Here is a 15415-nt window from a genome sequence, read left to right on the forward strand (position 1 = left end):
GGGTTTCTACGTAACTTTCATCTAACACACTCTTACGTATTCTCAATTGAAAATGGGTTCGTCCTCCAAATGTTTGCTTTAAAAACTGGCATAATCCGGAAATCCGCGATAGTTTTAGTTTTATTTTCTTCAGTCGGAAAACTCGACACAATTTCACAAATGTAGCAAAGGGCACAAAAACTATTTGTCGTCTACTACTACTATATAGTGTGCCTTCCGAGGGGCCCCCAAATTGCCTATGGGACTGTGTACAGTCCAACCGCGCGAGGCCTCGTCTAGTTTTTCTCTTGTCAGCTCAAGTTAATGATTTACTTGCTTTAAATATTTCTTTATGCCCAAAACATTATAAATACAACCACAATAACCGTCGCATAAATATCCAAACAACGTACATAATGAAAGTAACATACTGAAGTTTGAAAAGTATCGAGACACGTGTTTTATAGCAGATCGTTAAACCTTGTAAATTAATAACTAAGTTGTGTTTCTGAATTTAAAGTTTTTTAGGTAAGGCTAATTCGTTTGCATAATATAATCGCTGGCCTGGGTAGTTTTTGACTAGAAAATCTAAAGTTTCAACCTATGCATTTGCTTACATTTCACAAATGACAATGCTTACTGAACGAAATAATATGGACTCCATTTAGAACGATATACTCAACTGAAATCAAAACGAGTCTTAGAAATCCCATCTTTAAATTTTTCTATGAAATGAGGCAGGGGCGTAGGAACCAGGGGGGCAATGAACCTCCCTAGAATTTTGCTGGGAAGGGCAACTAATGTTATTGCCCCTTCAACTTTTTGGTCAGTTGAAATCTTCAAAAGCTCAAATTCTAAATTTAAAAGCATATAAAGCTTATAGAAGCTCAACTTTGTCTTTTCCTCCAATTTGCATAGTAGTCAAACAGTAACACATGCGTCGGTGAAGCTACACTCCTTTAAAAATTCAAAACCATTCTCATTTTATTATTGTGGATTCGTGTATCTTAAATTCATAAACGACTCTAAAGACTAAAATACACTTCTTATGATAACTGTTGTTACTGTTAATGCCTTAATGACATTCACGACCGATTACTCACTCTACATCTACCTTTCTTTTTAATGCTCCAGACGCTGATTGCCGTGATTTATCTTAATCGTTTCACTTAGGGCTTAAAACCATTTTTAAGCGTTTTATATATTTAACATGCAAGTACGTGTGAAATCTAATTGTAGAAGGCGATACATGTTAGCCCTAACTCTAGATGGCGATCATCGCGACTCGGCCTTAATGATTATAAGGGACCCCAAAAACAGTTTCGCGGGAGGACCCCGAACCCATAGCTACGTCACTGAGAAAGCTACTATTTTTAAAATATAATTTATCAAAAACAAATTATAAAATTCTAAATAAATAAATGTGGTGGATTTTATTTATCTTTAACTTCATTTGAATTGCTTGTGTATTTAACTTTAATTATTACTAAACCCACTGGAACCGTTTAGGAACCGGAACCGATCGGTTCTAAATTTTGAGAACCGGAACCGAAACCGGAACCGATAAATTAAAATTTTAAGAACCGGAACCGATCAAGCAAAAATTTTGGAACCGGAACCGGATCCGGAACCGAGTTAGTCCAAAAAAGTGGAACCGTTGCATCCCTAGTAACTAGTAGCTTTCGCAAATTGATAATAAGACTTATACCGTGAACATTTGGTGGAAACCCTGCCATTTGGATGCTTTGGCTTTAAAGTAACCCTTACCTGAACCGTTAGCGCTCGGTCCGTCCCAAAAGTCAATAAATAGTAGTTGGAGAGTAGAAACCACGTACATACACAACACAAACACAACACCCACACACATTGCAACACGAATTTGAATTCATTCGTTTTAAAAACCATAAACCTTTTTCCAAAATTCTAGAAACTGCGAACGCGGTTTTTATTACACTTGGCCCGGGTGGCCCCGATACTGCGACAGACACACAGACAGACACTGCGATTGTAATACTTCTAGAGAACAAAGTTCACTCGGAGAGGTAAAAAGCATAGGTTGATAAGAGGCCCGATCAAAGACTTCAAAGTCCCTGAAATTATATCGGCAACTTTTACGGTAGGCTGGTGATATCGAAGGTGATAGTTGTACCATATCCGTGATAGTGAAGCTTTGGTAACTTGAAATGCCTGTTTTTACTTTAACCACCAACCTTCCATTGGATAAAATTCCAGAAACTTTCATTAAGACAACAGCAGAAGTTATTGCTAAAACGCTTGGAAAACCCTTGTCGGTAATAAAACCTTAACGTTTTTCATTTGAAACTTTTAAGTTATATTTTTTCACTCAATAATTATATAATTTTAGTATGTTGTTGTTCATGTAAATGCTGGCCAATTGATTGGCTGGGCTGGTGGTAGTGAGCCATGTGCTATTGGATATCTGGGTAGCATTGGCCAAATTTCTAGAGATGCTAATAAAAAACATTCTGCAGCTTTATTTGCCCACATAGAAAAGCAACTTGGGATTCCAGGTGATAAGTGAGTATTAATAATTGATTTGGTGTTGTCAAATTTGTGTAAATTTGTCTTGTGATGATTTCTGCAATGTTCATTGTTCAGGATGTACATAACCTTTCAAGATTTGGATAAAGCAAATGTGGGTTATGTAGGAAAAACATTCGATGATCTACTATAACTTATAAGACATTTCAATTTTTTTTTAAAGTTAAACAATTTACATAATAGAAGTGTTTTCTGGAAAACTTTTATTGTCACAGTAAAATAAAAGCTCCCTATTAATAAAATAGTTGCATATTTTATTCGTATAATTATAATAAACTTCAGGTTCTCTTTGACTTTTTGTGATGTTGAGAAATCGAATGCTGGTCACAGAAGTACAACATTTGAAGATATATACAAATAATGTGTTTTGCAATATTTCCTTTGTTTTAATATAATTAAACATTAATACCGAATGTAACAATGATATATTTTTAATAAAAAAATTAAATTGTTGGTGGAACAGTGTGAGAATTTGACACATGGTTTTCTGGAGCAATATTTCCCACTCATTTTTGCCCCGCCCCAAGCATCTGAACATAGGAGACAAGTTCAGACAACATCACGCGAATCGTCGAACGACATTTTGCGTTTTTGACCACACCACTAACTGTCACACTGTGGTTTCGATGTATTGTTCAACTTTTTTATTCCAATATTTCGAGCAGGTTTCGAGTGTTCATGGTATAAAAAAGAGAAATTTAATTGTTTTTCTTACTGGGTCAAATTTCCACCATTAATTTATTTTAGTAAGTAGAATTTTGTGCTATCTTCTAAGCCTTGGTTTTTTCAAAAACAGCAAAGTACCTTAAAAAAAATTTTCCATGGAGGAAATATGCTTTACTCTCCCCCGCCTAAAGGTCTATCGACGAGTTTATGAGAATTTCTAATTCCTGTTTTTTTAGATAAGAACCTATTTGAAAGCTGCCAAATGAAATGTATCTTCACACTTTACATAAGAAAATTGTTCTACTTCAGAAACACTGGCTCGAAGTATGGTTAAAGTGGAATTAATTATCAATAATTAATGGTAGGGCATTTGCTTGGTTTGTAAACTAATTTAAAAAAATACTATGACCATATTTTTTACAAAATATTCTTAGCATATCATTGACAAAAGTAAACTAATTTTGATCTTTCTTAGAAATGTAAATGGTCATACATTTTTATACACACTCATTTTTACTGATATAGTTATTCTTCTTTCTGATAGTCTGTGTAGTGAGTCCCTGCAAGACACTGCTAGAATGAAACCTTTTAATGAATCAAATCTGTGGCAGAAATTTGTAATTTACACTGTATAATGCCTTCTATAGTTAAAATGTAGATCCACCCCATATGTAATATAGTCTAATAGAAATTATCCAATATAACTGATAGTTGAAAAGAAAATTTATCTTAAGACAGATACCAGGTATTGAGGAGCATTTCATGGTCAAAGTCCAATTTATTCGGTTACTACCCATTGATAAAATGAGTAATGTATTGATATAATTAGTAATATAAAAAAATGTGTGAAAATGTATGCAACATCTACATTACTTTTTGTGATTAATTTAATAAGCTTACTTTGTTAGAATGTTTGACACTTGAGGTTTGATTAAATTTAGTACCAGTATTAATAAAAAATGCTTCAGTAGTATAGTTTTATCACAACTGATAAGGGATGTTAAGGACTGTGACATCATACAAAAAACTAGGGTTTTGTCATTTTTTTTGGTCTAGCGCTTCAGACTTGGAAACGTAAAATGAGTGTTTTACTGTGGTTTCCGATATTAGATAATTAAATATGTTACTTACTGCTCTTTAAATAATTTAATATATTATTATTGTGGCTCTTATACAGGTTGCCCAGACTATAGAATGATATACAGCCATGACAGATGATCTTACTTCTGTTAAAGTCGACATCAAAATTTGTGGTGTATGTGGAGATCGGGCGTTGGGTTACAATTTTAATGCTATTACTTGTGAATCATGTAAAGCTTTCTTCAGAAGAAATGCCTTAAAAACCAAGGTAATTTAAATATTTCATTTTTATTTTTCGCTCACACTTCAAAGAACTGCTTGTTACAAAATTCTGAATTAGCACCATAATGTTTATTAATATTAATGAATCAAATTATATAATTGCTTGTTTTATTGTCTTGCATGCCTGTCTTTGGGGTAATTTAATAGACTTACATTCCAATCCCAATATTAAAAACTTAGTTGTTAAAATTCTTATTGCTACATTTGAAACCTATTTTCCAATGAAAGTTAGTGAGTTGTAAATAATATAAAAATTAGGTAATTGTTACAGACCCTTACCTAAACATTATTAAATAATATCTACTATTATAATAATAGTAACATAATTTATCAGACGTAGTTTAAACTTACACAACTAGCCAAAGAAAGATTTTATTTTAAATTAATTTTTTTAAACTTTGAGATTTTGGGGAATTTTTATTATTTAATTTAATTTTTCTGGAAGGAGAACAATTATTTCATCCCATTTTTCTTTCTCAATCAGTTTGCAATTTTGCAATAAGTATGCTTCACAAGAGCACACCAACAGGTCCGTTAATTTTTTAGGTTAATGGGATTACAAATACATTCTTCAGTAATAAAGAATATTTTAATGTTTATGGATTTTAATTTTTTCTTTCCCACAAAATCGAGGTAGTGGTCACTGAGGCAGAAGGTTAATCAATGAGTCTTAGAGTGAAATTCCAATCACTCAGTGGCTATTGGGAAACTTTTAGAAACAGTATTGATTCTTCAATTTCATACCAGTTCTTTAATTAAACCAAAATTGTCAACATGGCCCCACCTTGTTACAAATTATTATTATTTACCCCACCTGGTCTGGGTAAAACGTGATGGGAGTGGGGAAAATTATCACATTAATGCTCCAAGTTATAATCTTAACCTCGTTTTATATATTGAAATTTATTTTTATTGTAGCGACCTACTACCAAAAGCTAGCTTTGCCATCTTTTCCTGGCTAAGTCTATTTTTTTGTCAGTTTGAAAAAGTTCTATCGATTGATGCAGTAGAGGCGTCTTTTTTAGTGTTATCTGGTTTTATAGTTTTACCTGGTTTGAAGAGTTTTTCTCACCCAGTTAAACCACCGGTTTAAACCGTGCCGCAACCATTGTCAGCCAGCAGGGCACATTATTTTTAGTACACTTGATATTTTCAAATATTTTATGGATATTTTTCAAACCATAAAATGTAACCTAAATCTCCAACACTTTCAACCGCCTTAAATAACCAATTGTAGCAATAGTTTATGGAATGGTTCTATTTATGGATTCTTTTGATATTGTTAACATGTCATGTTCATAGGAATTTTTTTTAACATTCTTACATAGCTTGCATTTTAACTTTTCTATGCTTGTGAAATTTACATTTTGCATTTTTCTTTTCAAATATGTAAGCTTTTCCCTCCACTTAACGAAAGTTACTAATGGCTTTAGCACTTGAAGGGTAACTGGTGTTTTAAAGGCTTGCCTTTAGTGCTACATTAAACCCAATTCATGCAGATCAATAATGTCTGACGCATGCGCTTTAAGCGAAAAATCAAGCAAGAATGGTACTTTGGCTTCACACCCTAGCATGACCTTTGTGACCTGTGACAACTAAACTTTTTGTTTCATAATTTATTATTTAAAAGGATTTCAAGTGTCCTTTTAATGATAACTGCACTGTCGATGTAATCACACGACGTTTCTGCCAGAAATGCCGTTTAAAAAAATGCTTTACAATTGGAATGAAAAAGGAATGGATAATGACCGAAGAAGAAAAGAAAGTAAAGCGTGCAAAGATAGAAGAAAACCGCCATAAGAAAAAATCTTCTAGTCGTAATGTGGGGCGCAAATCATCAGTAGCAACTTTATCCATGATGTCACCTAGTGGATCCTCCCTTTCAAGTCCTCCTCCTTCAGTGTCTACCATTGATCCAGCTGGTTTCATTTCAACCGCATCCCAAGATGTATCATCAGTCTTCTCTGAGAGTGAAAACAGTAATCAGCCGCCAGTCAAAAGAATCAGAACACTCTCAACTAGTTCACAAGATGATGCTTCACAAACTGTACCAAATTTTAGCGCAATGAGCGTTGATACCCCAATTACAGAAAATGAGCCAGACACTCTTGCTGAGGGTGAAGGAATCGTAACTTTACTTAGTGTAACTAGCCCTAAAAGCTCAAAAAATTCCACAGAAAATAAAAATAAACTTGCTGAGGTTGCGGAAAAAGTGGCTAGAATAAAAAAGGAAAGTGTTGTTGAAAATGCTTCAAAACCCTCATCTTCAGGCATCATGAGTGATTTAATACGATCCAATTCGCCAGTTAATACTTTAATGCAATATACGTCATTACCTACTCCAAGCCCTCAAACCCCAGATAACTCGGCATCAAGAGCCGGAAGTCCAATATCTGGAATAGTAAAGTCAGGGTACCAAAAGCTGGATTACCCACCAATTGCTCAAGAAGTCATTGACATAGCAGTTGAAGTTGAAATGACACATGTTTCAATTAGGCCTGCCAATTGGAATTCTAATCAATTGACTCCATTGGAAAAGAGTAAACTTGACGAATTAACTATTGCGAATGAGGTATTGAAAAGCAGAGGAATAATTTTTTTAATCCAGGCTACTTTTGCGCTTCCATTCCATACTGAATGGTAAAAATCCCCTAAATTTAATGGTTGACCCTGTTAATCAGGCTTAACTGCCTATTAACTTGTGGCTTTGGTACTCAGATGGTTGTGGGGCTGGCGCAGATACCCAAAGATCTCAGGTTGGATTCCTGCCTGAATTGAATAAATTTTTCAATATCTGGTTTTTAATGCAAGTGCAAAGAAGTATCCTTGATTAAAGAATTATTATTTTAATGTAATTGGTCCTGCGCGCTATAAATATTCTCTTCATATAGGTATTGAAAATCCCTGTTGTGTGCGAAGTAACTGACCCAAGTCTTTTAGACGTCATTAACATGACTGATCATGCCATAAGAAGACTGATTAAAATGTCCAAAAGGATTAGTAGTTTCAAAAGTTTGTGCCAAGAAGATCAGATCGCATTGTTGAAGGGAGGATGTATCGAATTAATGATATTACGGTCAGCAATGACTTATGATCAAGAACAAAACTGCTGGCAAGGTCTGCAAGGACCATCGTGCAGTTCTATCAAAGTTGATATATTGAAAGAAGCAAGAGGAAACCTATATGAAGAGCATAAAAGGTTTATAACTTCTTTTGACCCTCTGTGGCGCTCTAATGAGAATATCATGCTTTTACTGAGTGCAATAACACTGTTCACAGCAAATCGCCCTAACACGGTCCATAAAGATGCTATAAAAATGGAGCAGTGCATGTACTATTATTTGCTGCGCCGATATTTAGATACAGTTTACCCACCTTGTGAAGGGAGAACTATTTACTTGAGACTCATTCAAAAACTTCAGGAACTTCAAGATTTGAATGAAAATCACATTCGCATTTTACTGGATGTGAATCCTAATGACGTGGAGCCTTTATTGATTGAAATATTTGATTTGAAACATTTACAGCAGTAAACTACCTTATTGGAAAGTGGTATGACATTACTATTGCACATACTATTCTCATTGCTTGATACTTTATAGCATGCCTTTCTGTTGACTAGTAATTTTATATAAATATATGATTATTATACTTTGACATTTACCCATGTTGGTTTGTGCCCAAAATTTACAAGCAACTCAAACAAGCATTATGCCTGTTTTGTTAAATTCAGGTCTAATTTTAAATGTTTTTTATTTCATTTTTTCAATTTGAGAAATTGGCTTTTTTTGCCATTTTGTTAAATTTTTGAGGTGATAATAAAGCTTTGGCTTCAGCTGACTCATAAAACACAAAATTTCAAAATGTTAATTGAAGGGAATTACGATAAGGAAAATTCTTTCATTATGGGAAAAGTAGAGTTGGATAATTATGGTTAATTTACTTCTGATTCCACACATCATATGGGTGGACTTACTGAATCGGACAACAGACATAATGCTTGGTTGAGTCTCTCATTTAAATTTAGTCTCCTGGTCACATTCTATTATTTGGGTAGTTTCATACTAAACATTGTTACTTTACCACTTTTTGGTACATTCATTATTTTATATTCATCCTCTATTATTTTTCAACTATACCACTAAAGTTATATTCATAGATATCTTTCTATCGCATTAATTTGTATTTTTTTTTTAAATACTGGTACATAGTCAGAGCTTGAATATTAAAAGAAAATACCAGTACATGCGATCAGAGGGGTAACCTCTATTAATAGCGACAATTTAATAGGTCACCTGATCTTACAGTTTTGGAGATTTAATCCTTCTTTGTATCTGCTGTCAATATACCATTGTAGAAAATAGCCTCTCTCATATTTTGTCAGCAGTTACAAAACCAGAATAAATCATTCAAAATCGCAAAATTGGAACAAGCTAACCGTTACTATTAAAGGGGGCATCTGAACCATATTTTAACAATTTTTCAGTGTTGAGGGGTGAAACTTGAACTTTACTTTGTGGAAATATTCGACACTCAGTTTTGGTTAGAATACAATAAATTATGAAGTCTAATATTGTTCCAATGTTATAGACTTTCAAGTAAAATTAAACCAACAAAAAAAAGGAAATTACTGGTATTATTTTTTGTAGTATCGTATTTGGTTTGCTGAATGTTACTGCAAAACATGTAAATAGACCAAATTCAAATAGTCCTTTGGGGGAAAAACTTTCATCAAACCGAATATTATTTGGAAAGTCATAAACACACTTCACCATTACCCCCTCATTGCATGAATGTTTTAGCCCAGACTAATATTCAGCTATACCCTATTTGAAAAAACTTCCCATTGGAATGTTGCGTTGTGTTTCGATTTAATGAATACTGGTATATAAATTGCTACTGGAAAGCTTTGTTTTTTTATAAAGGCTGAGCTATATTGTACAAATTTGTAAATACAAAGATATCACTATCATATTATTGAAATGATAACTGCGTTTATATCATACATTTCACTTCTTTTTACCAGACAAAAAAATGAATTTCAAAAATATATTAGAATATATATATCAAAGGTAAAATCTAAAATTCAAGAATTGTGGCTGTGATCATGCAATTGGTTTAACTGTTAATGCCAAACAGAAAATATGGCCTTTTGTTTTTATTTTTTTTCTCAGGGAAAATTAACATATGTTATTGAAAAATTGAGAAAGACATGCGTGTTAGGTATTCGAAATGATATTTGAAAAAGTACAAGTGTATAATAAATAAAATATTTTTGAGCATGCTTTCATTGATTATTCAATTTCCATTAATATCCACTTTGCATAAATCAGGGCGATTTGAGAGACAAGTTCAATTAAGAAACTATATGATAACAGCTCTTAAGTGTATAATATATCCTGGTTCCATAAGTAGACAGGTTTATGTCCATTAAGTAATATGTAGGCTATATTGCCAACATGTGAGCCTAACCTATCTAGTAATTGTGTATGAATCTTTAGGAAATATTTAAGAACTTCGCTCCCGTATCTCTTGAATTTGAAATAAATTTTACTTTCATACGCTTTAAGAATTATGATAGCAAGACTAATCAATAAAATGTATGTGTTGTTTTGAAACTGGGTATTGGGAAAATATCACGCTATTATATAAAAACAGTAGCTACTGGATAAGTTGTTAAAAACATCTGGTTTATTTCTCATATTTCAATGTGACCCATTTTATTTCTTTAATTTCACCAAGAATATATTCTATTAAAACTATCCCTCTAGCTGATGAATAATTTATCTGACTATCATAGTAAATAATTTAGTTTAATTTAGACAAGCACTGTCTGAAGTTTATTATTAATCAGGGTGGGTTGAAAAAAACCAAAAGCACTGATTTTTTTGGTTAAAATTAATTTACTTGTAGCTTCTGTAAATGTCGTTTAGTCGCATTTACCCTTTCGCTATTAACAAAAAATCAAACGAATTATAAAAATGAAAATTCTGTGAACAAAATTTTTGTTTTGAAAATATTTTTTATTTTCTGTTAATGGGAAGTTCGGGTAAAATAAGTCCATCACTTAAAAAAATCTCTGGTGTAATAAATATATTATATACTTTAGATAACACAATAGTCCAATACAATCTCCCAAAATATACAGCTAATGATATATGCTGGAAACATGTAAATTAGCGCGGGGGCAGATTAACCCTTTCAGCGCCTTTAGGCACATAAAAATTTGGCGCCCCTTGGCATTGGTCAGCTAAGGAGGGGAGTATCGGTTTATAATAAATAAATAAATAAATATATTTTAGTCTCCCCAAACCTTTTCGGCGTTATTTTGAGTAGGGGCAAGCCAAGTACATGGACAGTGGGGCTTTATCAGAGTTTTGGCGCCCCTAGAAAAATGGCGCCCTAGGCACGTGCCTACTTTGCCTAATGGTTTATACGCCCCTGCATTAGCACCAAAAAGGGTAAAGGGTGCGCAGAGTATCGCTTAAAGCTTGTTTTCCACTGGCGCGCCCAACGACGCGTTTCTCAGCTTTGAAACGTTCAAACGTTTTTACGCGCGTAAAGAAAATAACATTATGACGCGCGCTAGTGGAAAACAAGCTTAAGAATCTATATCTATATTATAAGGAGCGCTTGGTACGTTGGTCGTCGTCGTCGTCCGAGCTTTCAGGAATGTTTGCATAGTCGGCCACGAAGCCAAAGGCAGGGCGGTTAGGTTAGGTTGGTGGGAGGGGGTACCCCGGTCATTATCACATGGGGACAAGGGGGGGGGGAGGGCCTTACTGGAGGGGTTCTACCAGGGCCGGCTTGGTGTTTTGCGGGGCCGGGTTCGAAATTTACTTGCGGGGCTCTCGACTTTCGGATTTCATAACCCCTATAGCTTTACCATCCCTTTTACACTGTTTACACACCCCCGTTTTACCCCCCGTCGTTTTATTGATCAAATATTGCACTATTTTAAGTTTCTAACATTGGAAGACATTAATTTTATTTTTCATAGTTCATTTACAGTTGTAACAGTAACTTGTTACCTTTACCCTTTAAAATTGACATCTAGATCTTTTGGCAGAAAAATCTTTTATTACGCCATCAAACTCTAATGATTTCGCCACTTTATTTTCGATTGACAATAAGGCTAGTGATGACAGTCTCTCTTGGCTTATAGTTGTTCTAAGATAGTTTTTAATTAATTTCAATTTTGAAAAAGATCTTTCTGCTGAGGCTACTGAAACTGGAGTGGTCAACAAAATTTTCAAAGCTATTACAATATTAGGGTACAAATCAACCATGTTATTTTTAGTTATATAATTTAAAGTATCAATAGCTGTCAAGACTGTTACAGGAATAACATCTTTAAACAACTGAAACTTCAAATAATTCTTCTCCGTCTACATCGTCAATTAACGTAGATTCAATTTTGTTTTTGTACCCCCACCATATAAGAAGCCAAATACATCTTTGTGCTCTCTGTACAGTTTAATCTACTTTCCATGGCGGATAACGCGTTATCAACTATTTTTAAAAAATAATTCGTTTTAAATTGAACCTCACTATTGTAAACTGTTTCATCGGGACCTTCATAACTAAACATTTTCTTTTTTTCGTGTCCTAACTTCCCTAAAAATTGTTGGAAATCCAATTCAACGATAATTTTGAAAAAAAATTACAGTTTCTGCTAAAATGTTTAGTCACTACGTCCATTGCCACTTTTTGGTTTTGCGGACTATATTAACTTTGGTCAACATTTCGTACCAAATAATCAAACTAACGGTGAAATCAAAAGACGTAAGTTCTTGAAATAAACCCTGAGCCTCGCTCCTAATTTTCACATCTGGAGCTCTTTCTGAAATCTCGCTTAGGGCTTTTAAAAAGGTCCTACGCATTGTAACCCGGCCACCTGGATTAGCGGCTTTAAATGTCGCTTGATAACTTAGGCCTAAAGTGGTGCCTGGGTATTAGCCTAGCTGATTATTATTATTATTATTGATTGGTGACAAAGTTACGCGTTCAAACGATGATTCAATCGCGCACACAATTTTATCTTCTCCGACACCCGATGACTGAACGAAGTTCTCTCTTAATTCTTCGTAAACCCTACAGTTTTCGTTGCTTATAAGTGTTTTTTCGAAAAATTTTGAAGGCGCATCCGTCTCTGTATCGGCAATTTCTTCATGCTTTCTTTTCCGTTTTTCTTTTCTTCGCCACTCATATACTTTCTTCCCAAGTTCCCATATATTGGAAATGGACATTTTTGTTACCTTATCTTTAACTGGATTTTCCAGGAATTTCCCGTTAAATGCTTGAAAGTGTGAAATACCGAGAAACCAGCGGGGGCCCCGCTGGCCCACTACGCTGCGGGGCCGGTTTATTACAAAAATAGTCACCCGCTTCGTTTAATGGTTTCTTAGAAATTTTAGATGCATAATAAAATAGGTGAAATGATCCCACAATTTATTTGAATATGAAAAAAAATGGTTGTCAAAATCATTTATTTTCTGATATAAAAGGAAATTTGCGGGGCCCCTTAAATTCTATCTAGCGCGGTGCCGGGTGCGATCGCACCCTTTGCACTCGCATCACGCCGGCCCTGGGTTCTACTTTAGGGAAAAGGGCACCATGGAAAATCTCGCATGGGAAAAGGGGGAGGGGGTCTTACTGTGGTGGTTCGACTATGGGGAAAAGGGGGAGGGGCTCTTACTGTGGTGGTTCGACTATGGGGAAAAGGGTGCCACGGAAATTATCGCATGGGTAAAAGGGGAAGGGTGCCTTACTGCGGTTGTTCGACTATGCGGGAAAGGGTGGCACGGAAATTATCCTATGGGAAAAAGGGGTTAGGGGGGGCGTACCGGGGTGGAGTGCCCCGAAACACACAACTAGGTGAGGGCCCGCCTGTAAGGCGGGCTTCTCGGCTAGTATAAAAATAAACTGCGATTTGGCAGGAAATTTCCTCTCATTGAAAAGTGCTTCGAGATAACCTAGGTACATGTTTTCTTTTTAATGGCCCAGATACTTGTCTCGTAAGAGAAATATTATTAACTTCTGGAGTTCTGGTCTTACACATACAGGTTGATTGTATGAGAAAGCTGTCAAATATATAAAAGCACAAGTTAGAAATTAAAATATTACAATTTATAACTCATAATATTACCAATATTGGTTTTTAATAATGTTAAATTTATTTAATAATTAACTAATAAATAGTTAAACAAAATGAAATTATGTTATATAATTTGGGTTTAATGATTTATAATGCATAATATTATGAATGTTTTTACTAACAATCTTCCGCAAACAATTAATTAAGAGAACTCTAAAGAGCCAACACCTTTTTTAATGAAACGTAACTGTAAATTAATTTTCGTACGTACGATCTATTAGGCACAACCAGCCACATATAAAATGTCAATTTGACAACCCATTAAATAATTTTCATCCGATATATATATTTTTTTTTTGGTTTTCGAATTTAATTGTTACGGCTTAATTATTTTTTAATAGATTTAACGCTCAAGCGGTCCGAATATGATACTCCAAGATCGTCCGGCGTAAGTGGTACAAACAAAAATATCAAGGCCAGAGGGGGGGACGGAACATCGAGAGGGGACTCCCAAAAAGTAAATCGCTCAAGCAAAAATTGGCCCACCGCTAGAACGTTTTATTTTCGCAGACATTCTTCAATGCAAGCTCTCGATTCTCATCGAGAGGTGCTAACATTCCTCGCCTCTTCGGACCCGTTAGCCTTCCCCGAAATAATCATTGGCTTACCATTAAGTCTGCCTTTTTTTTGCGGGAAATGAGATAGTTTCGCGTTCAAAACGCCGTTTTGAGCAACTTTTCAATAAGTAAGTATTCTTTTATTTTTCGACCCATAGTAATTTCTATTTCGAACCTATTTTATTTTATTGAGGGTTTACGATTTTATTTGAAAAAAAAGGGGGGGGGGGTTGATTGTATGAACATTAGTAAACACTTGTTCGGTGGGTCATATTTTTATACCCGTTCAATTAAGCGAGTATCTGTAACGAAAACAACCACTAGAATTTAAATGTTTTGTTTTTATAAATTTCATTGAAGAGTTAACGGTAGTTAATAATACTTAACCGAAAGAAATGCTTCGTAATAATATTTTGGTTCTAATAAAATTATTTCATAGTGTGGAAGGTTAGAGAACCCGGCACCCAAGTCCTAGACAAACCACATTGAACCCTAATACCCCAAAAACATCAAAAATATATTCGATTGGTTTCTTTTTTAAATAATACTAAGGATTCATTAAATAAATTAAATATTATTTGAGAGTATGATAATCGAAAACGTGAAAGTTATTTTTACTACAGAAAAGTATCAAGTTTTAATCGTATTTGCCGTAGTAAGTTTAACGGGAAATATCCGAGATAAAAACGTAATACGATTCTTATCTAATTAAGCCACGGAATCGTGAGTTTATTCTCGTAATATATTTCCTCAAATAATTCCAGTTTTATATTTAACCCAAATCAAATTCATCCAAATGCGATTAAATTTTCTCGTAAATTCCCTCAAAACGCGATCATTGTCCACTCGAGGAACGTGTATTACACCCCTGCACCCATGCTCTTCAAATAAACTATAGCTTCCCTGGTTTTTGATAGGACTAGTGGCCAGAAAATGAAACGTAATCTACAATATCGCCTTTTAGGGGGATAGTTGCAAAGGTTAATTTCAACCACCTTGAAAAGCACTTGAAGAAAATGGGACCCATTATAAACTTTAATGAATTCCGTACGCGTTACTTCTCCTTGAAATACGGGTATAATCTAAAATAATAAAAGATCGGGGGGGGGGGACGAGGTTTGAACCATTTCTA

At 34.5% G+C, this 15415-nt stretch overlaps 2 protein-coding genes across 5 annotated transcripts; both read left to right on the plus strand.

Moving 5' to 3' along the window:
• Positions 1–2040: 2040 nt before the first annotated feature.
• LOC149947822 (macrophage migration inhibitory factor homolog) lies at positions 2041–2989 on the plus strand. Of its 2 annotated transcripts, none has more exons than XM_090171673.1 (3): positions 2041–2270; positions 2345–2517; positions 2824–2989. In XM_090171673.1, exons 1-3 carry the CDS (start codon positions 2163–2165, stop codon positions 2900–2902), a joined length of 360 nt encoding a protein of 119 aa, XP_090027799.1. In that variant the 5' UTR covers positions 2041–2162; the 3' UTR covers positions 2903–2989. The 2 variants fall into 2 exon arrangements, with proteins under 2 accessions (XP_090027799.1, XP_090027800.1); XM_090171674.1 differs by lacking the exon at positions 2824–2989 and adding an exon at positions 2599–2791 and having other exon boundaries at positions 2044–2270.
• A 78-nt stretch (positions 2990–3067) lies between these two features.
• On the plus strand, positions 3068–9820 carry LOC149947823 (nuclear hormone receptor HR96-like). Of its 3 annotated transcripts, XM_090171669.1 has the most exons (6): positions 3100–3287; positions 3444–3568; positions 4385–4555; positions 6200–7141; positions 7461–7768; positions 7849–7966. In XM_090171669.1, exons 3-6 carry the CDS (start codon positions 4415–4417, stop codon positions 7859–7861), a joined length of 1404 nt encoding a protein of 467 aa, XP_090027795.1. In that variant the 5' UTR covers positions 3100–3287; positions 3444–3568; positions 4385–4414; the 3' UTR covers positions 7862–7966. The 3 variants fall into 3 exon arrangements, with proteins under 3 accessions (XP_090027793.1, XP_090027794.1, XP_090027795.1); XM_090171667.1 differs by having other exon boundaries at positions 3068–3287; positions 7461–9820; XM_090171668.1 differs by having other exon boundaries at positions 3068–3287; positions 6263–7141; positions 7461–9820.
• The last annotated feature ends 5595 nt before the right edge of the window (positions 9821–15415 follow it).

The sequence above is a fragment of the Leiobunum rupestre genome, chromosome 4, assembly GCF_980474605.1.
Source record: "Leiobunum rupestre chromosome 4, qqLeiRupe1.1.hap1, whole genome shotgun sequence".
In the NCBI taxonomy this organism is placed as follows: domain Eukaryota; kingdom Metazoa; phylum Arthropoda; class Arachnida; order Opiliones; family Sclerosomatidae; genus Leiobunum; species Leiobunum rupestre.

What these genes read in the sequence shown, in the direction of transcription:
- LOC149947823 (XM_090171667.1), top strand. Translation starts at nt 4,415, where the DNA reads ATGACAGATGATCTTACTTCTGTTAAAGTCGACATCAAAATTTGTGGT. An exon ending in GAAATGCCTTAAAAACCAAG is followed by an intron (nt 4,556 to 6,199) that starts GTAATTTAAATA and finishes ATTATTTAAAAG; the next exon opens with GATTTCAAGTGTCCTTTTAA. An exon ending in AATTAACTATTGCGAATGAG is followed by an intron (nt 7,142 to 7,460) that starts GTATTGAAAAGC and finishes CTCTTCATATAG; the next exon opens with GTATTGAAAATCCCTGTTGT.
- LOC149947822 (XM_090171673.1), top strand. Translation starts at nt 2,163, where the DNA reads ATGCCTGTTTTTACTTTAACCACCAACCTTCCATTGGATAAAATTCCA. An exon ending in CGCTTGGAAAACCCTTGTCG is followed by an intron (nt 2,271 to 2,344) that starts GTAATAAAACCT and finishes ATATAATTTTAG; the next exon opens with TATGTTGTTGTTCATGTAAA. An exon ending in CTTGGGATTCCAGGTGATAA is followed by an intron (nt 2,518 to 2,823) that starts GTGAGTATTAAT and finishes AATAAACTTCAG; the next exon opens with GTTCTCTTTGACTTTTTGTG.